A 27,366-nucleotide genomic window follows, 5' to 3' on the forward strand; every position below is an offset into this window, starting at 1 on the left:
TCCGCTCAAGGTCATTCTTGGCAGTATGATTTGTGCCCACGTGGAGAAGCAGGAAGGGGTAGCGATCCGAGGGCTTGATGAGTCTCTGCAGTTTCTCCGTCACATCGCGAATCTTAGCCCCTTGGAAGGAGCAGACTTCTCTAGTCCTATCTCCCTGCCAGGGCAGCAGAATCCCCTGCGGTTCTTTTTGTTCAGGCAAGTTGGAAATATTGCAGCTCTCCCAGCTTCCCAGTGGAGATTATTCTGTATTCTGACTGAGGTCGGTGTCAGGCTGTGTGTGTGTAGTGGGCACTCTGTGTGTGTGTGTGTGTGTGTGTGTTTGGTGTGCAGTGGACACTGTGTGTGCTTGTGTGTGTGTGCTTCGTGTGCAGTGGACACTGTATGTGCTTGTGTGTGTGTGCTTCGTGTGCAGTGAACACTGTGTGTGTGAATGTGGTGGGGGGTACAGTGGAGCTGAATGTCAAGTGTAGGCAGGTGCAAGTCCCTTGCCCTGCCCAGTGCTCAGGCTGACCTCCCCCACCCCCAGTGCAGGGCTCCTTGTGCGATCATAGAATCAAAGGACTGGAAGGGACCTCGAGAGGTCATCTAGTCCACTCTCCTGCACTCATGGCAGTTCTAAGTATAATCTAGACCATCCCTGACAGGTGTTTGTCTAACCTGCTCTTAAAAATCTCCAGTGATGGAGATCTCACAACCTTCCTGGGCAAATTATTCCAGTACTTAGCCACCCTCACTGTTGGGATGGTTTTCCTAATGTCCAATCTAAACTGCCCTTGCTGCAGTTGAATTCCACCGGTTCTTGTCCTATCGTTTGCTGCCTCCCACATTGTTTTGCAATTTTATTCGTAAACTCTGTGTGACGTATTGGGTCACAGAAACCGCTTTGTGACTGCCACCTGATGTGCCTAGACTACCTCTGAGCCTGTTTCCCTGCCAGCTTGGGACTTCAGAACCTTACCTTGTTTGAGCCAGACACACTTCCCTGCTGCAAACACAGATCCAAGTCTGAACCACGTCCTCCACAAGCTGCAGGCTTAACTGAAAAGACCTTAAGAAGTGCTCCTCTCTCCAGCCCTGAGATACCCAGCTCCCAATGGGGTCCAAACCCCAAATAAATCCATTTTACTCTTTATAAAGCTTATATAGGGTAAACTCATAAATTGTTCGCCCTCTATAACACTGATAGAGAGATATTCACAGCTGTTTACCCCCCCCCCCCCGGTATTCATACATACTCTGAGTTAATTAATAAGTAAAACGTGATTTTATTAAATACAAAAAGTAGAATTTAAGTGGTTCCACGTAATAACAGAGAGAACAAAGTGAATTACCAAACACAATAAAATAAAACATGTAAGTGTAAGCCAGGAGGAGGAATATGAGCATGACTCCTAGAGGAAGGAGGGGCATAGTGTTTCCTGGGCACAGACCTGGAGTGACAGACTTGGGAGTTTCTGAATACAGAGACTGCTGGTCGTTGGTTGTTTCTACTGGTGTTAAGGGAAGCAGGATGTTGTGTACATTCTTTGTAACCTCCCCCTCCTCCCACCACATGGATTATACCAAAGAATAGAGCTGACTTTTATCATCAATTTTTCCTCTTAATACAATCAACCCTGCAATGTTTCACAGGCTGGAACACTTAGGAGAAGTGGACACCAACATGCCCCAGAGCGCAGATAGTACCAACCAAGCCTGCACACCCTTGGGGCATAATTTCTACTACCACAGTGAAGAAGGGAAGAGTCATCATTGGGCCTGCCATGGATCTTCTTGGTGGGAGGTGATGACCATAATGGCCTTGGACATCTGCAGCCATGGATCAGTGCATGGGCCCATCCCTGTGATGACCTCACCCTTTCATATCAATCGAACACTCCTCTCAGTCAGCATTATACTTTGGTGTTACTGGGATACTTTTTACGTTGGTGGCTGTGACATACCAGGGTCCAGCGCAGACTAATCAGCAGCTGTGTCACATCTGCCTGCAACCTTGCAATGTCTTGGTAAAGTGGCTTCCACCAGGGCCACTCACAAACCACCGTCTGGCATGCAAATCACATCCTGAGCATGTGTGTGTAACTACAGATGGGTTACACTCAGGCTCTCACCACCCTTGCTTATACTGCAGGGTGACCCAACACACACCCCAATCTTCGATTTCCCTCCCAAGATGTATGTCCTGTGCTGCCCAGTCCTCTCCTGGACAATACAAGCTACATTGTCCATTATTTCTTTAATAGCACTAACATGTCTTCAACTTAGTTTCTCAGACACTTCTATTTAAACACTGTGGACTAGATAAAATAATAAAACAAAGTTTATTGACTACAAAGATAGATTTTAAGTGAGTGCAAATAAGGAGGCATAGAAATCAGAGATGGTTACAAGAAAAATAGAGCGAGAATGCAACTTGTTCCTAAGTTAACAAATGATGTGAAAAACAATGCAAAAGTTTCCACACCACAGGCTTTCAGCAGTCTCACTGTCCAAACTTCTTAGGTCAGGACCCCTCCCCCAGTCCAATGGCGGCTTCCTTTATCCCTTCAGGTGCAGTGAATCAACTGAAAGAGGGACAGAGATTGGTGCCCTGGGATTTCTGTGCCTTCTGTGCCTCTTCTGAGTCCTACCCCCCCTTTGAGGAATATTTCCACCTGGTTACCAGAAGACAAACTGTCTATGTAGAAGAATATTCCCTGCTGCTTTTTCCTCACCTTTTTTGGGCTTCCTTTGTTTTCTTTCCTGCTTGATGACTCTAGTTACTGTTTAGATACAAAATTAACCTGTGCCCACATATCTTTGTTTAAGACAGACCAGTTTGCCAGCCTGCTTTTGAAACATGTATTAATAACATGCTACAGTGTAATCTTATAACTTCACATACATTATAAAAATATTATTAATATTTGTGAGGAGAGCATGACTATTTTTAGTTGACTCAAGGATTTATTTAGCATTTTATAGCTGAGCTCCGTGTGCAGATCATATGCATGCAAGATGGACAGTTTTGTGAACTGCACAAGCCTGTAGCATGTTGTGGCCTCCCTCTGAGCCCATCTGCTCATCATGTGGTCTCCATCAAGCAAAATGGGTGAACCTATCTTTCCTACTTGGTGGAGTAACCTAGCAAGGGAAGGACATAGGATACTATGGTGATTGGCATGCTATAAATAGCTAAATAATCTGGAGTACTCTTACGTGTCTTACAGGTTTTACATTCCACCTGTTGGGGCCAGGACAATGAGTTCACTCTGGAACCAGGAATAACTGAGAAGATATCAGCTACAGCGGCAAACAATTAGTATGTTTCACCTGTATCTAACTTTCCGGTCCTTTGATTCCATATTTCTACCTAAGGCTGGTTGAAAATTTTTCTTAAGAAGTTTTTTTGGTAGGAAATTGGATTTTCCATTTAACTCTTTTTCCCAAGAAATGATCTTTTCTCCTGAAATTATAAGCTTTCCATCAAAATACCAAACACCTCTCCTCCCTAAAACATGCCTGTGGTACTCTGGTGATGTTCCAGGGCAGTTCAGCAAGAGGCGAGACCATCATGCATCATGGTGGATGTAGTCCAGCCTGGGAGCTTGGCCCATGGCAGAGATTAATGGTGTGTTGTATCTGAGGAACCACCGTGGTACTTCCAAATCAAAATATTACATTTTAACTAAAAGATTTTGGTCTTCACAAAAAAACAAACAAACAACCCTTTGTGGATAAGCTCTTCACAGTACCCAGGTTGCACTGAAAACAGCAGGATGAAATATAGCCCAACCTCATACTCTGAAACTCTGGTAGAAATTGCATCAGTTAATAACACAGTAAGAAAGAGTAGGTCAAATTAATCCCCAGGGCACCAATTAAGCGAGAGTGGCTTTGGTTCACTGAATGCATGAATTCGCTGTTGTGTCTCTCTGAGCTCAGGTATTCCCAGTTGCTTCAGGAATCACATCCCATAGATCACACATCTTCGTATAAAACTTCCTGAATGCTCCAAATTGGCAGTTTCTGTGGATGAGGAAACACCAACACATCTCTCTTTCTCTCTTCTCAGCAGGTACGTGCTATTGTCCTGAATTACAGTCACACACACAGATACAGACACCCTGGGAATCAGCAGCTATTGAATTCCAGACCTCCAGCACCAAAAGCTTCAGCCCCAACTCCGACCTCTTCAGCTAAAGGAGCGACGTCCTTGGTTGGACAAAATAGGCAATTTCCTAGTCCCTGAAGTCAGGGCTTTCGGTTATGTCTCTGGGTTTTTATAGAGGCTCCAGTAAATGCCAAACAGCTTAATTAGCACAGTAAGCAACTTTACCCGAAACGGACATGCCAAGCCACAGAACTCCCCTTGCCCAGAAAGGGTGGAAAGACTGACACTCCTTTACTCTCACCCCTTCTTTAGCTAAGGATTGGATTAGTTTGGATTAGAGAACAGGAGTTTTTGTGTGTGGAGGGCATGATTAACCTGCGTGTCATTGTATTTGCAGAGCGTGTGCATTTTATCGAACACCTGGAATAACCAGCTAAGAACATCTGGCTCTGTGGACTCAGCCCTTCCCTGAGCGGGTACTGATGTCCATTGAGAAACTGATCTCCATTTATCTTCCCTTACTTCATGACAGAGAAGGGACAGGTTTTCCGCACCATCCACCGGCCCATATCTCTGCAGCAGCCTGATCTCTGTTCAGAGGAGATGGAAGAGGGAAATCACTCGGAGGTGACTGAATTCATTCTCTCAGGACTGACAGATCATCTGGAGCTGCAGATCCCCCTGTTTGTGGTGTTCCTACTGATTTATGGTATCACCTTAGTGGGGAATGGGGGGATGATCTTCTTAATCACGATTGATCCCCGACTCCACACCCCCATGTACTTTTTCCTCAGTAATTTGTCTTTCTGTGACATGTGCGTTTCCTTGATTATTTCCCCTAAGATGCTGCTGAATTTATTGGCTGAAAGGAAAAGCATTTCTTACACGGCCTGTGCTCTGCAAATGTTTCTCTCTATTGCTTTTGGAGATGTTGAGTGCCTCCTGCTGGCTGTGATGGCGTATGACCGATATGTGGCAATCTGTAATCCGCTGCTCTATACGGTCACCATGTCCAGGCAGCTTTGTAAACAGCTGGTGGCTGTGGTGTACGCTGTGGGGATTGTGGATTCAATGATATACACGTGTTGCACATTTCGGCTGTCATTCTGCAGCTCCAACATCATCAATCATTTCTTCTGTGACGTCCTCCCACTATTGGCGCTCTCCTGTTCCGACACCCGCATCAATGAGATTATGACGTTTGCTTTCACGAGCTGCATTACAGGGAGCAGCTTTGTGACAGTCCTCCTCTCCTATGTGTATATCATTTCCACCATCCTGCAGATCCGCTCTGCCGAGAGCCGGCACAAAGCCTTCTCCACCTGCACTTTCCACTTCACCGCTGTGGTCCTGTTTTTTGGCACCTTCCTCTTCATGTATTTGCGTCCCACCTCCAGCTATTCCATGGACAGAGACAAAGTGACCTCAGTGTTTTACACGCTGGTGATCCCCATGTTGAACCCCCTCATCTACAGCCTGAGGAACATGGAGGTGAAGGATGCCTTGTGGAAAGCAATGAATAAACTCCTAACCAGCTCTTGAATCTGCATTTCTCATTATTGTATTGTTATTATGAATAATTTGTTTGTATTCCAACAAGGTCTGCAGACCCCAACTGAGATCAGTGGACAAAACATGGGAAGTATCCCAGGGCAGAGAGAGAGAATGATTCTATAAGCTGGTGGAAAAGGGGAACCGCCTCGAGGGTGAAATGCTCAACTTCGCGTTTCTGTTCCAATAGTTATTCAATTAGTTATCCACAGTAGAACCACTTTGAAAGGAGAGATTGAGAGCAACCCTGTCAAGGTTCCTTCCCCACTCTGAACTCTGGGGTACAGATGTGGGGACCTGCATGAAAACCTCCTAAGCTTACTTTTACCAGCTTAGGTTAAAACTTCTCCAAGGTACAAATTATTTTACCCTTTGCCCTTGGATTTCCACTGCTACCACCAAACTTTATCTGGGTTCCTGAAAAAACGTAGTTTGGACACATCTTTCCCCCCAAAATCCTCCCAACTCTTGCACCCCACTTCCTGGGAAAGGTTTGGTAAAAATCCTCACCATTTTGTATAGGTGACCACAGACCCAAACCCTTGGATCTTAGAACAATGAAAAAGCATTCAGTTTTCTTACAAGAAGACTTTTAATAGAAGTAAAAAAGGAATCACCTCTGTAAAATCAGGATGGTAAATACCTTACAGGGTAATTAGATTCAAGACATAGAGAATCCCTATAGGCAAAACTTTAAGTTACACAAAAGACACACAGACTGGAATATTCATTCTATTCAGCACAGCTCTTTTCTCAGCCATTTAAAGAAATCATAATCTAACACATACCTAGCTAGATTACTTACTAAGTTCTAAGACTCCATTGCTGTTCTGTCTCCGGCAAAAGCAGCATACAGACAGACACAGACCCTTTGTTTTTTCTCCCTCCTCCCAGCTTTTGAAAGTATTTTGTCTCCTCATTGGTCATTTTGGTCAGGTGCCAGCGAGGTTACCTTTAGCTTCTTAGCCCTTTACAGGTGAGAGGATTTTTCCTCTGGCCAGGAGGGATTTTAAAGGGGTTCACCCTTCCCTTTATATTTATGACAAACCCAGACTAGAATAGCACATCATTCAGGGGCTGGGATGTTTTTTTGAAATGCAGGAAACGCAAGTGCATAGTGTGCTGGGTTTGGTCACAGAGACCCTCATTGGGACTGTCACCTGATGGGCTCAAATTACCTCTGATCCCATTTTTCCTGCCAGCCTGGGCCTCCAGAACCCTGCCTTGTTGAGCCAGACAAGCCAGTCTGCTGCAACACAGACCAAGAGTCTGGGCCACGCCCACGAAACTGCAGATAGAGACTGAAACCAGCTCAGGAGGGTACCTGTCTCCAGCACGCAGACACCCAGCTCCCAATGGGACCTAACCCCAAATAAATCTGTTTTATTCCATCATAAGCTTATACAGGGTAAAAAAATAAATGTTCCCCCCCACATATCACTGATAGAGAGATATGTTCCTCCCCCCAGCTAACAATTACTAACACTGAGTTTATAAATAAACAAAAGTGATTTTCTTAAACATAAAAAGTAGGATTTAAGTGGTTTTAAGTAGTAACAGACAGAACAATGTAAGACACGAAGCAAAATAAAAATCCCACAAGCAAGGCTAAGATTAACACACTCAGAAATCAGTTCCAAACGTTAACTTCTCACCCCAAATTGTTACTTCAGGTAAACTCCTTCTCATGTCAGATGCCTTTTCTGACCTGGGTCCAGCTTGGCCTCACCCACCCCTGTGGTTGCAGTCCTTTTGTTTCCAGGTGCCTTCAGGTATCTCTGTGTGGTGGGGAGGCTGTCTCTTAAGCCAGCTGAAGACACTCATTGTTTGCTTCCCCCACTTTATATAGAACTTCCCTAAGGCCAGATAGACCAGAATAGGTGAAAAGTCTCCAGGGAGCAAGCTCTGGGGGCATGGTCCCCTACCAGTGCTGGGAGCGCATACAGACTTTGTTGGACAAATACCCCTGAAGATGTCGGAGTTGTATTCCATACAGGCTGTGACTTGGCCAGAGGGCTGACTCACTACAAACTGCCAGAGAGGGTCACCATAAACAGACACCTGACCAGAAGGGGGTGATCTTGAGAGATGGGTTCAATGCCATTATGGTGAAAGAGAGAAGATTTTGAGCCACACAGAGCTCTTCTTGAGGCTCAAAAGCTTGTCTATCAACAGAAGTTGGTCCAATGAAAGATATCACCTCATCCACCTTGTCTCTCTAATATCCTGGGACTGACATGGCCACACTGCATGCACCACTGATTCTCTGACGGTCTTCCCAATAGCATGAAAGAATATACTGTTGGTTGTTTCTAGGTCCTTGACTACTTTCTTTTCCAATTCCCTCTGAGCCCTGCTGATGTCCATCGTACACTTTACGTGCTGTTTTGAATGTGCTGTTGGCTTTCTGGGGAGTAGAATTCCATTTGCTGAAGGATACCTGTTTGGCCCAGTTAATTTCCTTGAGTTTTGCCATTCGGCCGCACTCAGCTGTGGGATTTCTTTTTTTTTTCTTCCTTCCCACTTCTTGTTTTGTGGTTTGGGGGACAAGTACCATCTAGGAATCTATGATGGCTGCTTGAGTCGTCGCCATGGTTAGTCTAAGTCTTTTAATTTCATCAGTTTTGTCATTAGGCGGTTTTTGACTCATCGCTTCCTTGTTAAAATAAACCTCCATGGAGTTGCTCTCACAGTGGTAGGATGCTGATCTTAACTTTGTTGAAGTTACTGTTCTTTGTCATTTGCAAACTATCAGTGATGTTTTTATGATTTCTTCCACATCATTGCCCAGTGGGTGGCAAGAGGCGTAGGTGGAGGGAGACTGGCAGGAACAAGGGTGAGGGGCCCAGCTAAAGGGGTGCAGGCTGGATGGGGAAGGGGAGAATAAGCTTCAGCAGCCTGGTTCAACAACCTAGTGTGGAGGGCTTTAAAGTAGGTTTGAAGGGGGCAGAAGACCAAAGCGCACAGGTAAGTCAAACACATGGAGATCTGGGAGAAGGGTCAGAAATTGGGGGGAGCATGGGCTGGAATAGCAAGGATCAACAAGAGACAAGACAGAACTGGGTGGGGGGAATCAAATCAGTATCTCAAATGTCTGTCTACTAAGGCAAGAAGTATGGGGAATAAGCAGGAAGAACTCATAATGCTGGTCAATGGACACAACAATGACACAATTGGCATCACAGAGACCTGGTGGGACAATGCGTACAATTGAAATATTGGTATAGAAGGGTACAGCTTGCTGAGGAAGGGTAGGCAGGAAAAAGGGAGGAGGTGTTGCCTTATATATTAAGAATGTGAACATTTGGTCTGAGGTTGAGATGGAATAGGAGACAGACTTGTTGAAAGTCTCTGGGTAAGAATAAAAGGGGTACAAAATAAAGGTGATGTCATAGTAGGGGTCTACTACAGAGCACCTAAGCATGAAGAAGAATGGGAAGAGGAGTTTTTTCAAACAACTAACAAAAACATCCAAAGCCCAGGACTTGGTGGTAATGGGGGATTTCAACTACCCAGACATCTGTTGGGAAAATAACACTGCAGGGCACAGATTATCCAACAAGTTCTTGGACTGAATTGGAGACAAATTTTTGTTCCAGAAGGTGGAGAAAGCTACTTGGGGAGAGGCTGTTCTAGGCTTTATTTTGACAAACAAGGAAAACTGGTTGAGAATTTGAAAGTGGAAGGCAGCTTGGGGGAAACTGATCATGAAGTGGAAGTGGAAGGCAACTTGGGGGGGGCGGGATAGTTCAGTGGTTTGAGCATTGGCCTGCTAAACCCAGGATTTTGAGTTCTATCCTTGAGGGGGCCATTTCGGGATCTGGGACAAAAACTGGGGCTTGGTCCTGCTTTGAGCAGGGGGTTGGACTAGATGACCTCCTGTGGTCCCTTCCAACCCTGATATTTGATGATTCTATGAAATGATAGAGTTCATGATTCTAAGGACTGGTTGGAGGGAAAACAGCAAAATAAAGACAATGGATTTCAAGAAGGCAGACTTGAGAAAACTCAGGGAGTTGGTAGGCAAGATCTCATGGGAAGCAAGTCTAAGGGGAAAAACAATAGAAGACAGGTGACAGTTTTTCAGAGAGACATTATTAAGGGCACAAGAGCAAACTCTCCACTGCATAGGAAAGACAGGAAATATGGCAAGAAACCACCCTGGCTTAACCAGGAGATCTCAAATGATCTAAAAATCAAAAAGGAGTCTGATAAAAAAGTAGAAACAAGGTGAAATTACAAAGGATGAATATAAACAAATAAAATATATATGTAGGGGCAAAATTAGAAAGGCCAAGGCACAACATAAGATCAAACAAGCTAGAGACACAAAGGGTAGTGAGAAAACATTCTACAAATACATTAGAAGCAAGAGGAAGATGAAGGAGAGGGTGGGTCCATTAATAAATGAAGAGGGGAACACAATAACAGAAAATGTGGAAATGGCGGAGGTGCTAAATGACTTCTTTGTTTCAATTTTCACCAAGAAGATTGCCATAGAGAATGCCAGTGAAAATGGTGTAGGCTCAGATGCTAAAATAGGGAAAGAAGAAGTTAAAAGTTACTTGGACAAGTTAGATGTCTTCAAGTCACCAGGGCCTTATGAAATGCATCCTAGAATACTCAAGGAACTGGCTGAGGAGATATCTGAGCCATTAGCTATTATCTTTGAAAAGTCATGGAAGACACGGGAGATTCCAGGAATCTGGAAAAGAGCACATAGAGTGTCTATCTATAAAAAGGGAAATAAAGGCAACCCAGGCAATTAAAGACCAGACAGTTTAACTTTGGTACCAGGTAAGGTAATGGAGCAAATAATTAAGGAATCAATTTGCAAACACCTAGAAGGTAATAAGGTGATAAATGACAGTCAGCATGGATTTGTGAAGAAGAAATCATGTCAAACCAACCTGATAGCTTTCTTTGACAGGGCAACAAGCCTTGTGGATAGGGGAGAATGAGGTATATGTGGTATATCTAGACTTTAGTAAGGCTTTTGATACAATCTCACATGACCTTCTCATCAAGAAACTAGGGAAATACAACCTAGATGGAGCTACTCTAAAGTGGGTGCATAACTGGTTGGGAAACCGCTCCCAGAGAGTAGTTATCCATGGTTCACAGTCATGCTGGAAGGGCATAACAAGTGAGGTTTCGCAGGGATCAGTTGTGGGACTGGTTCTTTTCAATGTCTTCATCAGTGATATAGATCATGGCATAGAGAGTACCCTTATTAAGTTTGCGGATGATACCTAACTGGGAGGGCCTGCAAGTGCTTTGAAGGATAGGATTATAATACAAAATGATCTGGACAAACTGGAGAGGTTATCTGAAGTAAATAGGATGAAATTCAACAAGAACAAATGCAAAGTACTCCACTGAGGAAGGACAATCAGATGGACACAAACAGAATGGGAAATGACTGCCTAGGAAGAAGTACTGCAGAAAGGGATCAAAGGGTCCTAGTGGACCACAAGCTAAATATGAGTCAACAGTGTAACGCTGTTGCAAAAAAGCAAACATCATTCTGAGATGCATTAGTAGGAGTGTGGTAAGCAAGACACAAGAAATAATTCTTCCACTCTACTCCTCGCTGATTAGGCCTGAACTGGAGTACTGTGTCCAGTTCTGTGTGCCACATTTCAGGAAAGATAGGGAGAAATTGGAGAGAGTCCAGAGAAGAGCAACAAGGATGATTAGGGGGTCTGGAAAACATGAGCTATGAGGGAAGATTGAAAGAACTGGGTTTGTCTAGTCTGGCAAAGAGTAGACAGAGAGGGGACATGATAACCGTTTTGAAGTACCTAAAAGGTTATTACAAAGAGGAGGGAGAAAAATTGTTCTCCTTCCCTCTGATGATAGGGCAAGAAGCAATGGGCTTAAATTGCAGCAAGGGAGGTTTAAGTTGGACATTAGGAAAAACTTTCCAACCGTCAGGGTGGTTAAGCACTGGAATCAATTGCCTAGGAAGATTGTGGAATCTCCATCACTGGAGATTTTTAAGATTAGGTTAGACAAACACCTATCAGGGATGTTCTTGATGGTGCTGGTCCTGTCATGAATGCGGGGGACGGAACTTGATGACTTCTTGAGGTCCTTCCAGTTCTATGAGTCTATGAAAATGTTGACTGTTATATTATCATAATCTGACATGAGCTGTCCCATTATGACATACCCTGACAATTATGCACCGCTACGATGAAAATAATAAAAGTATCATAAAAATGAAAATAAAGTAGAAAACATTTCAAAACAAAAAGTTGTCATTTTTTTCCTGAAATTAAATGTTCTGATGTCTTTTCATGGGAATTTTCACTGAAAGAGATATTATTTCATGAAAAAAAAATCATTTAACTTGATATGACATTGTCGGACAGGAAACTTTTAACAACAGTTTTCCGACCAGCCCCACTGTTAACCTTTTGGATGCACATGAGCATGTTATGTACTCCGTGGCCTTGCTAAAATATACCAAAACCAGACAGAGCACTTATGGAACAATGGGCCAAATGCTTGATTCCTAGTCAAGTGCAGCTGTGTTCCAGCATTGTCAGAACAAATCATGGCAAAAGATGGAATCTCCATCTTTTATTTTTACAATCCAGCAGAGCTTTAAAATCCTGGAGGTTGCAGGTTCCTTTAAGAATTTCCTTTGATTGTAGGCAACTTAGTAACTTTTGAAGTAGGACTCGGGTCTGATGATAACTTTTTTTTTTTTTTTAATAATCTTGTTCTTATCCCAGATAAACACCAACACAGGGATGCCATGGTAACATCCGGAGGTACTTAGCATAGGCCCAGTGGGCATAATTAAAACTTCTTTGGGGAAAAAGAAAAGTTCTGTAATGACGCAAGTTGAAAACTAAATTTTCCTGTTACACATACTTAATTACTTAGCTACAAGGTGAGAATATGCCATGCACAATACAATTAGGGGAATCTCCAGACACTGAAGTAAACGTGGAACAAAAGAATTACAGACACTGGTTTGCTTCACTCACATTAGCCCAGCTCCCATGCCTGGTCTAATAGTTAAAACAAAGCAAAACAAAATATGGATTGATGAATATATCTACAACCAAAGCAAGAACTTTGGATCACTCTGATCTATTGAGTTCTGTTGTTTGTTTTGTGTGGTTTCAACACTGGTGTGTTGATGAATGTCTTTGCAAACCCCAAACTTTTCACAGATATTATTGCAAATTCTTTGAAAATTGGTCCCAGAAAGAGCACTTTCCCCCCTTTCATTATTCTCCAGTTGAAAAATGTCATCCCTTCAAGCGGGGAGTAGGAAGTATATTATATGGCTTGGGTGTCTTGTCTCACAAAAGAACAAATAGCAAAGACTAAATAGTCAAGATGAGCAGTTTGTGAACAAACGATTCATTAACATCATTACGCCCAACTACTGTCCAAATACTTAGAAATACCAAATTCATTCAAAGGAAATGAGTTTCATTTGACAAATGATTTGTTAAGTAAAAACGGAGTCTAATTCCCAGTGAATACTGTTTTAAAGGAATAGTTTGGCTTTGCCATGTGCCCGCTCTGAGAGAGATGTCAGAGTCTTGGTTTTGTGTCATTACAGCTAGGCTAACATCACAGGTCTCTCACTATGGATCAGTGCAGGACTGGTTCCATCAGGCCTTTGATCCAGGTCCCAGTGAAATCAGTGGGAACCTTTCACTGGCTTTCACCCTAGGAACACAGCACCACTGGTAGTGCTAGACTTCCCACCCATGCTGGGTCCTCCCTTCACTCCAGTTGTAGGCCCAGAGCAGGCCTGCAGTGGCATGTCAGCAGCAGCTGGTGACAAAATGTAGTAGGACCCATTTGGCCATGCACTTCCCCAGAGCCCTCACTGGTTGATTTTGCTATAATGTGTCTGCTGTAAAGCTCGCTGAATCGTCCCTTCCATTGCATTGTTATGATTGAGGCCTGTAACTTTACTGCATGAGCGTGTAGAACAGAAATTGGAATATTGTTAAATCTCTTATTTCAGTGATTGTTTAGGACTAGAACAAGGTGACATTTTTCCACTGAAACTTATTTCCCAGCAAAAAATGCAGATTCAGGTAAACTGATATACTTAGTGTTGATTTCACTGAATTGTTTTGGTCGGAGGGGAAAGAAACTTTTAAAAATTTCAGAAAAAAAAATTGTTTTGATTTTCCTTTAATTTTATTTAAAAAAATAAAACATTAAGAATTGCTCAAAACTAAATCAACATGTTTCTTCATTGGTCAAACAAAATGTTTCATTTGACCCAAAATGAAAGTTTTTTTAAACTTTTCAATTTACCAAAATTTTGGTTTTGGTTCAACCCCAAACAGTTCCTCTCCCCCACCATTTATCTTTGGAATTTCCAGCGAACTGAAAAATCTACTTACACAGCTCTCGTTAGGAGTGATGGCTGTTCACACCCACCATTTCCTAGAGGGCTAACTCTCCATTGCTACACTTCTCAAGATCCCCCTTCCTGAACATTCGGAGACAACTGAAGATTTGGTTACAGGAGTTCCTGCAATGTCTTGTTATGTAGGAAGGTTTCAATAGAATGAACTAGATATGAACCCCGTATGACATAGAAAGGCCTCAAACCTCCGTGACTGAACTAACCTCGTTATCCCTAGCCTGATACTTGCTTGCATATTTATACCTGCCTCTTGGAATTTCCACTATATGCATCCGAGAAAGTCGGTATTCACACATGAAAGCTTATGCTCCAATACGTCCGTTAGTCTATAAGGTGCCACAGGACTCTTTGCCACTTTTAAAGAACACTTAAAGAGACTAAAGACCAGATTTTTAAAGATATTTAGGTGTTGCTCCATTCCGTACTACAAGGCGTGAGTGACTAAGGCTTCTAAGTGTCTAAATCACTTTTGAAAATGGAATTTAGCAATCTAAGTTTCAGTGTGACTCAGGCTGCTTAGTACCTGTCAGTTTTGAAAAGGCAGTGTAGCTAAGTACCTTAGCCGTTGTAACACCAAGCAGAGAAATGTCTAAAAATCTGGGCTTAACTGTCAAAACGCACCAAAAGTTTGCCTGAAAGATGTGTCCAAAGCAATATGGCTTAGCTGCCTCTTCACTGATTGCTTCCAATGGAGACACCCTGAAATGCCTCTGGAAACTCATTGTCTCAGGCAATGACATGCTACCAGTACATGAAGAAAATGAATACTTGTGGCACCTTAGAGACTAACAAATGTATTAGAGCATAAGCTTTCATTCACTCTCAATATTTCTGCTGTAACTTTACAGCTTGTTGGCTTTTAGCTCATGCTAAGTTGGCAGAAATAAGGGTTTGGGTGGGTTATTCGCTTCAGGGTGCCACAAAGGGACACTCTGAGCCTTGTGTCTATTCAGCGGGAGGGGCAGGAGATTCCTTCACCCTCTCCACCATCTTGGACATACGGATTCTGTGCTCGTCTCTTCCATTTGGTGCGGCCACTCTCTGGTTGCACAGTGCTTGCAAACACTGGCCATCACCAAGGCATGGGTCATCGGGTATTGTACCTCAGGCCCCTTCACCAGCCTCATCCCTGACAGTACTGGGCAAATCCTGTGGGGATATAGCATAGGAGCTAATGCAGGGCTGCCCAAAGGAAATTTTGAAGCTAGGCATGCTCCTGCCATAACGATGCCTCAGTCCCCAATGTTTCTTCAGCCTCTGCGGCTGCCCTAAGACCAGGCTGGGAGCAGGCAGCACCCCTCCACCCTGGGGATACGGTGCCAGGAGGTAGGGCTACCTAGAGGGCAGGAGCAGGGACAGCAAGGGGAGAAACTGAGTCAGCAATGGGTGAGTTGGAGAGTGAAAGTGATTCACAACTGCTTTTCAGAGGGGGGAAAACCAAGGCACAGCTTTCCTGGATGGTCAGCAAGAGAAGGAGGGCCAGCAGAGCCACCAGGCAAGGATAACAGAGGGCTCTGTCCTGTGCTTTGCTCTGCTGAGGCAGGTCATTTAGTGGACCCATTTTGAGGAATTGGCCTCCCTGTGCTATAGGGCAGACACCCTGGAAGTCACAAACAGCAGCTCGGCAGGGTGAATCAGTCAGGCCCCAGCTGACCTGACAAAGCACCACGGTCGACGGACAGTGTCTCCAAACAAGTACATGGATAATTTCCTTGCTTAGCTCCTCTGTCCTCTGACCTAAAAGGGGCGTCAAGAGGCTTCTGCAGCCCCTTCATTGTTTCCATTCATGACTGGGACAGCGGGAGTTTACTGAAGCCAGCTGGGATCCCCACTTAGAGTTAGGAAGGGATTGGCAGGCCACCAACCTGCCAAATTCAATACAAAGAGAGAAGAGTCCAAGCGAACAGTTTGTGAACAACTCAGAAGTGAAATTTACCCATCTGAACATTGTCATGTACACTTAAGAGTTACGAATATGGTCACAAAAAATCAGTATTGCTTTTATGAATGATTCGCTTAGCAAAAAAGGGGATAAATTCCCAATGAATACTATGTCAATGGCATAGTTTGTTTGTCTCAAATGGCTGCTCTATCTGCTCAATTTGGCCATATCATTGCAATTGTGGTTTCATGACACAACGTCTTGTTGCCACAGGGAATAATGAACTCTTCTCTTCTGATGGGCCAGTTTGTCTATGGCTGCATAAGTAGAAGAGAGGGCATCAAGCCATGTTCTCTCCTCTCCCCACTCCCATGTACAGATTTTGCAAAAGCATATGAAGTACAAACATATTTGATATCCTTGACTACACGGTCCCACTACTGTTTTTTGTTGCGGCCTCCATCTGTGACAGCCAGCACACCATGGATATAACTGGGGATCTCCGGAAGTAAAGGCAGGAGTTGGTACAGCTTAAATTAAAGATTAACAGCTTCAGCACTTTGGCACTGTCATAAATATAAAGGGAAGGGTAACCACCTTTCTGTACACAGTGCTATAAAATCCCTCCTGGCCAGAAGCAAAATCCTTTCACCTGTAAAGGGTTAAGAAGCTTAGGTAGCCTTGCTGGCACCTGACCCAAAATGACCAATGGGGGACAAGATACTTTCAAATCTGGAGTGGGGGGAACAAAGGATTCTGGCTGTCTGTGTTTTGCTTTTGATGGGAACAGATCAGGAATGCAGCCTTCCAACTCCTGTTAAGTTAGTAAGTAATCTCGCTAGAAAATGGACTAGATTTCCTTTTGTTTAATGGCTGGTAAAATAAGCTGTGCTGGAGGGAATGTATATTCCTGTTTTTGTGTCTTTTTGTAACTTCAGGTTTTGCCTAGAGGGGTTCTCTATGTTTTGCATCTGATTACCCTGTAAGGTATTTACCATCCTGATTTTGCAGAGGTAATTCTTTTACCTTTTCTTTAATTAAAATTCTTCTTTTAAGAACCTGATTGATTTTTCATTGTTCTTAAGATCCAAGGGTTTGGGTCTGTGTTCACCTGTACAAATTGGTGAGGATTATTATCAAGCCTTCCCCAGAAAAGGGGGTGTAGGGCTGGGGGGGGGGGATATTTTGGGGGAAGACGTCTCCAAGTGGTCTCTTTCCCTGTTCTTTGTTTAACATGCTTGGTGGTGGCAGCATACTGTTCAAGGACAAGGCAAAGTTTGTACCTTGGGGAAGTTTTTAACCTAAGCTTTTAAGAATAAGCTTAGGGGATCTTTCATGCAGGTCCCCACATCTGTACCCTAGAGCTCAGAGTGGGGAAGGAACCTTGACAGGCATGTAGGAAGGTCGGATACGCACATTCACGAGCGGGTTACACTTTCACTGTGAATGGTATCAAGTGCCTATATGGGGTGGGAGATCCCAGCACCAATGATGCTGCTAGACTTCCCAAACTTTCCACAGCGGTGGCATCCCAGACTAAGCATAGGGTGGAATACAAGATAACATCCTGGAATGTTAGCAGCAGTGGCCACATCACCAGGCATTTCCTCAGAACTCCCATCATCCTGTGCAGCCAGGGTGTCTCTGAGAACTGACACCACAAGCCCTGGTCCTGTCACAGTTGAGTCACATTATCACGTAGAAGAGAAATCCAAATGTTGTTCGATCCTGTAGATCAGTGATTAAGGGGTGATGCAAATGCCACTGAAGTCAACCCGGTGATTTTCCATTGATTATGCTGGGCATGAGCTCTCTTCGGTTAAGGCCTGATCCAATGGCTGTTCACACACAGCAGGTCCACAGAGCTTGTTGCCTTTTGCCCAAGTTCTCAAGGTCCCCTTTCTAAGCATAGGAGTGAAATGAGGAACTTGACACAGGATTTCCTGTGCCCTCTTGTTATGTGGGGGGCGTGAGTAAAGGGAACCGGACAATAGCAAGATCTCTAAGGCCATCCCTTGGTGAAAGTATGAGGAGGCGGCGTGGGGGAGGGAGTCATATTGAAAGTTGGAGTTTGAAGACAATGAAAGGGACTAACTCTCAGCAGAACTTTGAAAGTTTGCTTCAAATATATGTTTAAAGCTATATAGGGGAGTGCTTCTTCAACAACTATTTCCAGTGGAGAAGCCTTGAAATGCCTCAGGGAGCTCATTAACCAGGCAATGACGCACTGCCACTACATATTGATTTTAAATATTTCTGCTGTGACTTCACAGCAGAGAGGGAGACAATTTTTCCCAAAGATCTTGTTGGGTCTTAGATTTTGCGGAGCGAGGGATGGAGACACTCTTAGATCTGAGGCTTTGCGAGTTGGGGAAGTGGTTGATATGAAAAGATTCCAGAGGGCTGCCTTGACCAAAGAACTTCTCTAGTTCACTAATTTGCTCTTCACAGAATGGACAGACAGCAAAGGACATCCTAAGACAGGGCTTGTAAAGACGGGTGTGAGGATGAAATGTACAAAGCAGAAAATCTATATAGCAGAGAGTATCTGATCACCCTCATCAACTGCTTACTGTTGTTCAGACCTGAACACCTTTGCTATAGGAGCAGGTTAGAAGCAGGCGAAATAAAACCCATCACCATCCGTTTTAATATCTGCAAGTACAACCCAGGTGAGTTTTCCAGCAAGGGTGAGTATTTTATGCTCTTCTTTCCCTGCTTAGCTCTACCAACGTAACAGAAAAAGAAAACTACCTTATTAGGATTCATTCTAATCTAATTCCCCGCTCCATCAATCAGTCTCCAACTAATTCACCTAAAGTACCATGAATGTGTCTAAAATCTTCATTACAAGCTTCTCTCTTGAAAAATCTTCATATTATTTTTATTTGTTGTTTTAATTTTAGTTTTGAAATGTATAAAATAGGTTCATTCAATGCTAGTCTGTAAGCAATGACCACCCCCACACTACATTTGATCCATTCTTGCTTATGACCACTCATAAATACTTTCTTTTGATCACAGAAAATTTAATTCAGTCGCCTCAAATCAAATGATAAAAGGGTCAAGTTCGCTAGTAGGCTTCAGCTGCTTTCAACCACTCTGGCAACAGAGTTAACTGGTGAATCAAACAGTGTTCATGGCTGCTTTGCATTTTTGGAACAGTATAAATAATCTAAAGTGTATCCATGAGTCCTGCTGATAAATTACTCTTTCAATTCTTGTTTCAATTGGGGTTTTGTGTAAAGCTCGTCAAAAGTCTCCACTGAAATCATTTTCTTTCAATGAAAATACCTTCTCAACTAAATATAAATTTTGTGAAATAATTTTGTGATGAAAATAATCAGAGACCAGTTTTCAATCCTTGGTTACTTAACGAGGTAACTCATTTTCATGTTTGCGTGTACAAATCAATACTTTTGTGAGCATTTATGTGCTCACATGCAAAGGTGAGAGATGTGGTTATCCTGGGTTGAAAAATGGGACTTCTGAAGGTGTTTAAAAATGCAATAAGGGTAAAATAGAATTTGTATCATGGAAGGGCTGATTGCAAAGCGTTGTTAAGGTTAAGTTTTTCACTGACAATTAAAGCCTTTAATGATTCATTGTGGGGGAAGACTAAAATGAACCATCTTCAGATTTTCCACTCTAATTATTTAGAGTATATACTGTTCATGGCAATATATAACTCAAGCCAATTTCCTCTAGTTCCTTGAGTTACATATTGCTCATTTTTATTCTTGGACAAAGTCTACCACTTCAGTCAATGCATCTTGATATTCACCTCATCACCGGTCAATATGTGTTGATTCTTCCTATCTTTGTCTTGTGTCGTGGCAGGTGGATTAGCGGTATTCCATATACCCATCATTTAAACTGAGTACATGGAGCCCACACAGAATGTGACTGAATTCATCCTTTTGGGACTTTGCCACAATGAGAAGTTATGGCCAGTGTGTTTTGTATTCTTTTTACTCCTCTATATCACTACTTTGCTGGGAAATCTTCTCATCATTGTCACTGTAAAGAGCAGCCAGTATCTGAAGTCTCCCATGTATTTCTTCCTCAGCTATCTGTCCTTTGTAGACATGTGCCTTTCCTCTGTCACAGCCCCAAAACTGATTGCAGACTTCTTTGTGGAGAGGAGAACCATCTCCTTTGATGGCTGCATAGCCCAGCTGTTTGTGGCCCATTTCTTTGGGTGCACTGAAATCTTCCTCCTCACAGTGATGGCGTATGATCGTTACATTGCGATCTGCAAACCCCTCCATTACACAACTGTCATGACTGGATGTGTTTGTGGCTCCCTTGTGATGGCTTCATGGGTGGGCGGCTTTGTGCATTCCATGGTTCAGACTGTCCTGACCATCCAGTTACCCTTCTGTGGGCCCAATGAGATTGACCACTATTTCTGTGATGTGCACCCTTTGCTGAAACTGGCCTGCACTGACACTTATCTTGTTGGCATCATGATCCTTGCCAATACGGGGTTGATTTCCCTGACCTCTTTTGTTGTGCTGGTTGTGTCCTATGTCATCATCTTAGTCTCCTTGAGAACTCGCTCCTCTGAAGGTCGTCGCAAAGCTATTTCCACTTGTGCCTCCCATATTGCTGTAGTGATTATATTTTTCGGGCCATGTATCTTCATGTATTTAAGACCTTCCACCACCTTCTCGGCGGATAAGATGGTCGCGGTGTTCTACACCATTGTCATCCCCTTTCTGAATCCCTTGATCTACACCCTACGCAATAAGGAGGTGAAAAAAGCCATGAGAAAATTAGGGAGCCGAAAAGTGACATTAGGGGTGAAAGGGAAAATGCGATGTGTAAAATGATGGGAGTTCTGCATAGTAATGCTGTTCACCAGGAATTTTAGAGAAAAGAGAGTTTAATATCAGGGGTGTTCGGTTTTTCTGTGAAAATTCCCAGTGATTTTCTCTGAATCCTCCTATTGCTATTCTATTTCATTGTGAACGCTTGCTGAGGATCTGTTAAATGAAAATGTATATCTATAAAATAGTATAAAACTGTGTGAATCCCTTTGAGCTTTCATCTGTCCTTGTTTTGCTATGTCCCTTTGCAAACAATTATCATTTTGAGCGAGGGAGAAACAAAGCTTATTGCATCTTAGGTGTAGCATGCAGCATTCCGAACCATCTAGCTTTGCGTTTAAGTACAATGCCATTTATGTCATGTCAGTGCCGTACATTTTAATTAAGCTGCCCACAGATGGTTGTGCAATATGGGTCTCTCTGGAATTAGAGCTATTTTGGAGAGAGTCATGGAATGGGGTTCTTTTGACCTATCTGAAAAGAGAATGTTTGTGAGTGGCAATGGTTAAGACATTTGAAATCTGGCGCATGACCCATAATGAACAACTCCACCCTCATTTGAATACCACAATCCAGCTACTTACCCTCCTAAGGAAGCGACATTCCATTTGAGACATGAATACTTCTCCTCACAATCAACAGATTCCTGCAAACTCTGGGAGTGTGACCACCAGAAATTCAGAACACACAAAGCAGAGCATATCTCCAGTTGTGAGAATAAGAGACTCCTCTAAAACAAATGTATATGGTCCCTCCCTATGCTCCCATCTCATACCCAGGCAGAAAGATCATCTTTTTAGACTATGAGCCATCAAGGCCACCCAAGAGAACTACCCCACTTGGATACCATGGCTAGCAATCTCCGGAGAAGGAGCAACCCTGAACTTTTTCACCCTTGTGCTTGTCTCTCATGGACAAGGCTAACACGAATAGGCCAAGGAGCAAGGAGCTGTATTGTGATGACTAGGTTATTTCATTCACCCAACAAAACAATTGGTAGAAGGCAATGGTTTTTGGTTCATGTTGACTTGGGATGGTTTGAGATGGGTGGGAAAGGGCCTCCTAGCTTATCACCTCCTCCACCTGTGGTTCCTGCCTCTTGGAGTTTGCCCCACAGTAGAAAAGAGTCATGTCCCAGAAGCCCTGATAGTGCATTGTGAGGTCACATCAGCATGTGATGTCATTGTGTCCTAAGAACAGCTTAGGAAAAGACTTGTTGACTCAACATAAAGATAACATGTCACCACACCATGATACTGGTTTTCAATACCCAAAACAAACTTGAGGCTATTTAACTGGACCTCACCCCCAGGAGCCAGGGCAAGCAGAAACCAGACAACCTCAGGAAATTGAATGGAATATATGGGACAGGTGGTAATATCACCTTCTCAGCTATTTATTAAAGTCCCCTTTGGAGATGAATCTTTACATAGCTCTTGAGGAAGTTGAGATAAAATACAGTCTTCAGGGGAACTAGTAGGGAGCACACCAGGCCCAGTCTGCAACTTGAGAGAAACTATACACAGAATTTCATGTGTGTGTATGGGCGGGGGGGATCGATTGCTGTGGAGGTAGCTGAGAGGCTGCAGCTACTGTTCCCCCTTTTCCTTCATCATTCCTCACAATCCTCTTTCCCTAACTACCTCTTGGAAGTCATGGCTGAATCCCTTTCCTCTCCCCATCTCTCTGGATGGTTGGTAAATGGGAGAGGGATGGGTGGGTGAAATGGGGTCTTCCTCACTCCCTGACAGGTGGCTGGGCATGAGAGTCTGCTCTCTCTCCCTTCTCTTGGTTTGTTTGGCTCACCAGCTCCTGGACAATGCTCCGGAGAATTACTGTCTTGAGTATCAGTCAGAGCCTGTAAAAAGCCTAAACCCTTGAGTGCTGGCTGCAGATTTGGGTTCAAAATACTAATAACCCAGTGACATCAAGTGTTTTTGTATTTTGAACTCCTAGTTATTGTGACCATAGTACTTAGTGAGCCGTTACCTTGTCGAACACCTATAGCGCTGCCCAGAGGAATCAAGCATTGGGCAAGTCCCCAGCAGGTATAAATCATCATATTTCTGTTGAAGTTAATCAGTGATCCAGATCCCCAGCTGGTATTTGGAGTCTAGACAGCCATGTCAACTGATACCAGCTCTGGATTTGGTCCTATTAACTTTTAAATTGACAGGACATTGGTTCCAAAACCAAATGATTTTGCTTTCTATTCTCACTGCTTGTAACTATGATCACAGACTCTCCATAAAATCTGTTAACAATTCTTAGAGTGGGTTCCCTTCAGTATAATTAAAAGTTGGGTTTAAGGGGGTCCCGGTGTCATGCAACTTTTTAATAAGTCACAGCAGCAAACCTAAGTTGAGTTTTTAGCAAAATAAACCTCAAATGTTTGCCACCTAGAACTTGGCTGATGCTATAAAAAATTGAATTGCTTTGCAAATGCTTCTGGAATCAGAGTTTGAACCCCAGGTGCATGAATTTTCTGCAGAAAAGGACCTAGGAGTTACAGTGGATGAGAAGATGGATAGGAGTCAACAGTTTGCCAACAGTGTTGGCAAGAAGGTTAATGGCATTTTGGGCTGCATAAGTATGGGCATTGCCAGCAGATCGAGGGACGTGATCATTCCCCTCTATTCGACATTGGTGAGGCCTCATCTGGAGTACTGTGTCCAGTTTTGGGCCCCACACTACAAGAAGGATGTGGAAAAACTGGAAAGAGTCCAGCAGAGGGCAACAAAAATGATTAGTGGACTGGAACACATGACTTATGAGGAGAGGCTGAGGGAACTGGGGATGTTTAGTCTACAGAAGATAAGAATGAGGGGGGATTTGATATCTGCTTTCAACTCCCTGAAAGGGGGTTTCAAAGAGGGTGGCTCTAGACTGTTCTCAGTGGTAGCAGATGACAGAACAAGGAGTAATGGTCTCAAGTTGCAGTGGGGGGAGGATATTAGGTTGGATATTTGGTTGGATATTAGGAAAAACTTTTTTACTAGGAGAGTGGTGAATCACTGGAATGAGTTACCTGGAGAGCTGGTGGAATCTCCTTCCTTAGAGGTTTTTAAGGTCAGGCTTGACAAAGCCCAGGCTGGGATGATTTAGTTGGGGATTAGTCCTGCTTTGAGCAGGGGGCTGGACTAGATGAGCTCCTGAAGTGCCTTCCAATCTGATATTCTATGATTCTATGATTCTGTGGTTTTCACATAACTTACTTTAATTATTTCTCCTTCAACTTCCTCCCAAGGAAATCAATGACTGCCAGAAGAAGAAAGAGAACTGATCAGAGAGATAGGGAAGGAAGCTACTCACTTAGGTCAAGGTCTGCCAGTAAGGACAGAAACAGCCATTGGTCCATTCTGAGCTCAGAAGGGCCTTGGTATGAAAATTTAACTCAGTGCTGACAGGATTAAATACCCTTCCCAGATCCTTAGGCACATCATTAGTGACCTCTGGATTGCATAGAGGGACCCTAAGAATGGGTCTCATTTCTGGCCTGGGGGTGAGGTTTAAACATCAGCTGGCAACAAACTCTTTACTCTACTGATTGGCCAATGCCACACTTTAAATAGCCCTGTAGGAACCAGGCTTCCCTGTAGGTTCTTAAGCAGATTGCCCCTGAAGGACCTTTCTTCAGGAGCAGGTTAAAGTAGCAGAAATTACAAAAAAAAAAATAAAAAAAAACCCTCAGAAAGCTTTGCAATGAAGCCAATGTAACCATCCCAACTGTCTGTCTGTCCTGTGAATCTCTAATGCATCCTTCATCTAGCACTAAATAGAAGAATTTGCTGAAATATAATTAGTCTTCCACTCAGACTGTACTCCTTGCTCCTTTCACTGATAAGACCTATTTCTGAGAGTTTGTTTTCCTTTCCTTTTTCTTTTCTTACAAAGAAATTAAAGCACAAAGGGGTCAGATTTTGAAAGGTACTTAGGTGCCTAAGTCACATTAATTGTAAATATCCTTTAAAAACTGGCCCTACACCCATTGACGTTAATAGGAATCTTCCTATCGACTTCAGTGGGCATTTGACTGGGACCCTAGCGCTGGCTCAGCCCAATTAAACTCTCCCCTTTGAGGAACATGTTTTCCATTTTCCATTCATGTTTTGTTGGTTGTTCTGTATTTAAAATGTATTGAGGCTAGAGAGAGGGGTTGGACTGACGGAGCTGGAGAGTGAATGTTCCACAGTTATTACTAGACCAGGTGCCCACCACGCAGACAAAGAAATTCCCCCGAAATGTGTCTCAGCCATGACGATGCAAGATCCCACCCCTGACAGCTGCTATCGGACTGGGGAATTCAGCCCCCATGATTCGGGGGGGACACCTGGTGTCAATTGTGATGGTGGCTTTTGATTTGCTGACACCTGCCCAGTCAGCAATTGTACTGAGACCTCACCAACTTATTAGACACGTGTGCCTGAAGAGCCAACAGATTGTAACAGTCCTGGGCAAGTCCTATGGGAATACACTAGAGGAGTTAATGCAGGGCTGAGCAATGGGAGTTTTGGAAGCTCGGCAGATTACTGCTTCTGCTGCCGGCCTGGTGTTTCCGGAGTTCCTGTTATTTCTTCTGCCCCCACGGAAACAGGCTGTGCAATTGCAGCACCTTTCAATCCCAGGGGATGCTGTGCTAGGAGGGAGGGCTAACCAGACGGCTGGGCCAGGGACAGGAACGGGGTGGACGGCGTCAGCAATGGATGAATAGGAGAGCAACGCCAATGATCTACTGCTTTTCAGAGAGGGGGATACCAAGGTTGGGGTTTCTAGGGTGGTCATTATGGGCAGGTCAGTTTGTGAGCCTTGGTGCAAAGTGTGGTCAGGAATTGGCAACCCCAGGCTGTGGGGGATACATTTTGGGGGCTACAAATGACAATTGAGTAGGATGGCTCAGTCAGGTCCTTAGCTGATTGGACACCCTGGATCTGGGGAAATGACTTCCCCGATCTGTGAAGTCCAAGTACAGCAGCAGCTGGTGAGCTAGGTCTCTGAGGTGTTATGTGGATAGGTTCCTCCCTTAGTTCACCTGGCTTTTGTCTGGAAATGGGATATAAGGGGAATTGGTTGCAGTCATGACTGGGACAGCGGGACTTTACCTAAGCCTGCCCCTGGGAAGGGATCGTCAGGCCATCAACCTCTTGCACTCAATACAACGACGGAAGAGTCCAAGTGAATAGTTTGTGATTATGCCCAAATAACTTTGTTAGTCTCTAACATGCCACAAGGACCCCTTGCTGTTTTTGCTGGTACAGACTAACACAGCTGCCCCTCTGAAACCAGAAGTGAAAATTACCCATCTGAACATTTGAATGTATTCTTCAGAATTACCAAATATAGTCAAAAAAAATCAGGGTTGCATTCATGAATGATTCACTTGGCAAAAAAGGGCAAATTTCCCAAGGATCACTGTCACTGTTTGATCATGTCATCTGGCTTCTCTTGTGTGCTATGGTCACAATTGAGCTTTTGGGACCCACCATCTTGTTGCCGTAGGAGTGGTTAACGTCACTCATCTCTCATAATGGAGAAATATGTGGAATACTGTGTAAGTAGAAGAGAGGATACCTAGCCTTATTTCCTGCTCCCCACGTACAGAGATTGTAAAGGTATATGAAGGAAAAATACAGTCTATATCCTTGACCACCTGGTTCCAATCCTGCTTTTGTGACAGCTTCCATCTGGACTGACACATGATGAGTTTAATCAGGGATCTCCATAAGTAAAGGCAGAAGCTGGTACAGCTTGAACTAAAGAGACACTTGGGTACCTAGGAAGGTCAGATATGCACAATTGCCCCGTGGGCTACACTTTCACTCTGAATGGTGTCAAGGGGCTGGAGTGCAAAGCAGGAAATCGCAGAACCAGTGGTACTGCTAGCCTTCCCAAAGTTTCTGGGTTCCTCTTCCACACCAGTGGGGGTCCCACACTGAACATGGGGTGGAATACAAGCGGCATCTTGGAATGTAAGCAGCAGTGGCCAGGTCACCAGGCTTTTCCTCCCAACTCTAATCATCTAGTGCAGCCAGGGTATCTTTGAGAACTAATACTGGGTGAAATCTCATTGCCCCAGTTTTGTAACAGGCCTGGCCCTGTGTCACAGTTGTCACAATATCATCTGGAACAGAAATCCAAAGGTTCAGTCCTGTATACCAAGGATTAACACAAAAACACTGAAATCGACAAGGTGATTTTCCATTGATTTTGTTGGACACTGGGTCAGGTCTTAACTGAAGACAACTAATGGCTGTTCACGCACAACGGATATTGGCCTTTGAAGAATCATTCTAGACAGGACCTCTGTGATTAGTCCCAATTTAGGTCAAGTCTTTATGTCTCTCTAACAATAGAGACCTAACCAGAAGAACTATAAGGGTCATGATGTAGCCTAGATCATACTCTCCCAACCAAGCCATGAACAGAGATTTGGAGCTGTGCTAAAGCAATGCTTCAGCCATCTCTTTCTGGCCTCAGGGAAATGGGAGCAGGAATGAGGGGTGGGGCCAGAGACCTCCCAGTCAATGAGCAAGAAAGACAAAGTAGATGCAGAGGTAGACAGGCTCCTGTGCTCCAGAAATTTGGGTTGTGATGG

The 27,366-nt window shown here is 43.8% G+C and overlaps 2 protein-coding genes across 2 annotated transcripts; both read left to right on the forward strand.

The window, feature by feature from the left end:
* Positions 1 to 4,696: 4,696 nt before the first annotated feature.
* On the forward strand, positions 4,697 to 5,635 carry LOC144266737 (olfactory receptor 5AS1-like). Its single transcript, XM_077820232.1, has one exon. It carries the CDS (start codon positions 4,697 to 4,699, stop codon positions 5,633 to 5,635), a length of 939 nt encoding a protein of 312 aa, XP_077676358.1.
* Positions 5,636 to 19,826: 14,191 nt separating this feature from the next.
* On the forward strand, positions 19,827 to 27,018 carry LOC144265902 (olfactory receptor 4S2-like). The gene is made up of 2 exons (XM_077818960.1): positions 19,827 to 20,735; positions 26,998 to 27,018. Exons 1-2 carry the CDS (start codon positions 19,827 to 19,829, stop codon positions 27,016 to 27,018), a joined length of 930 nt encoding a protein of 309 aa, XP_077675086.1.
* Positions 27,019 to 27,366: the final 348 nt, after the last annotated feature.

Source organism: Eretmochelys imbricata, chromosome 6, assembly GCF_965152235.1.
Source record: "Eretmochelys imbricata isolate rEreImb1 chromosome 6, rEreImb1.hap1, whole genome shotgun sequence".
NCBI classification, from domain to species: Eukaryota; Metazoa; Chordata; order Testudines; family Cheloniidae; genus Eretmochelys; species Eretmochelys imbricata.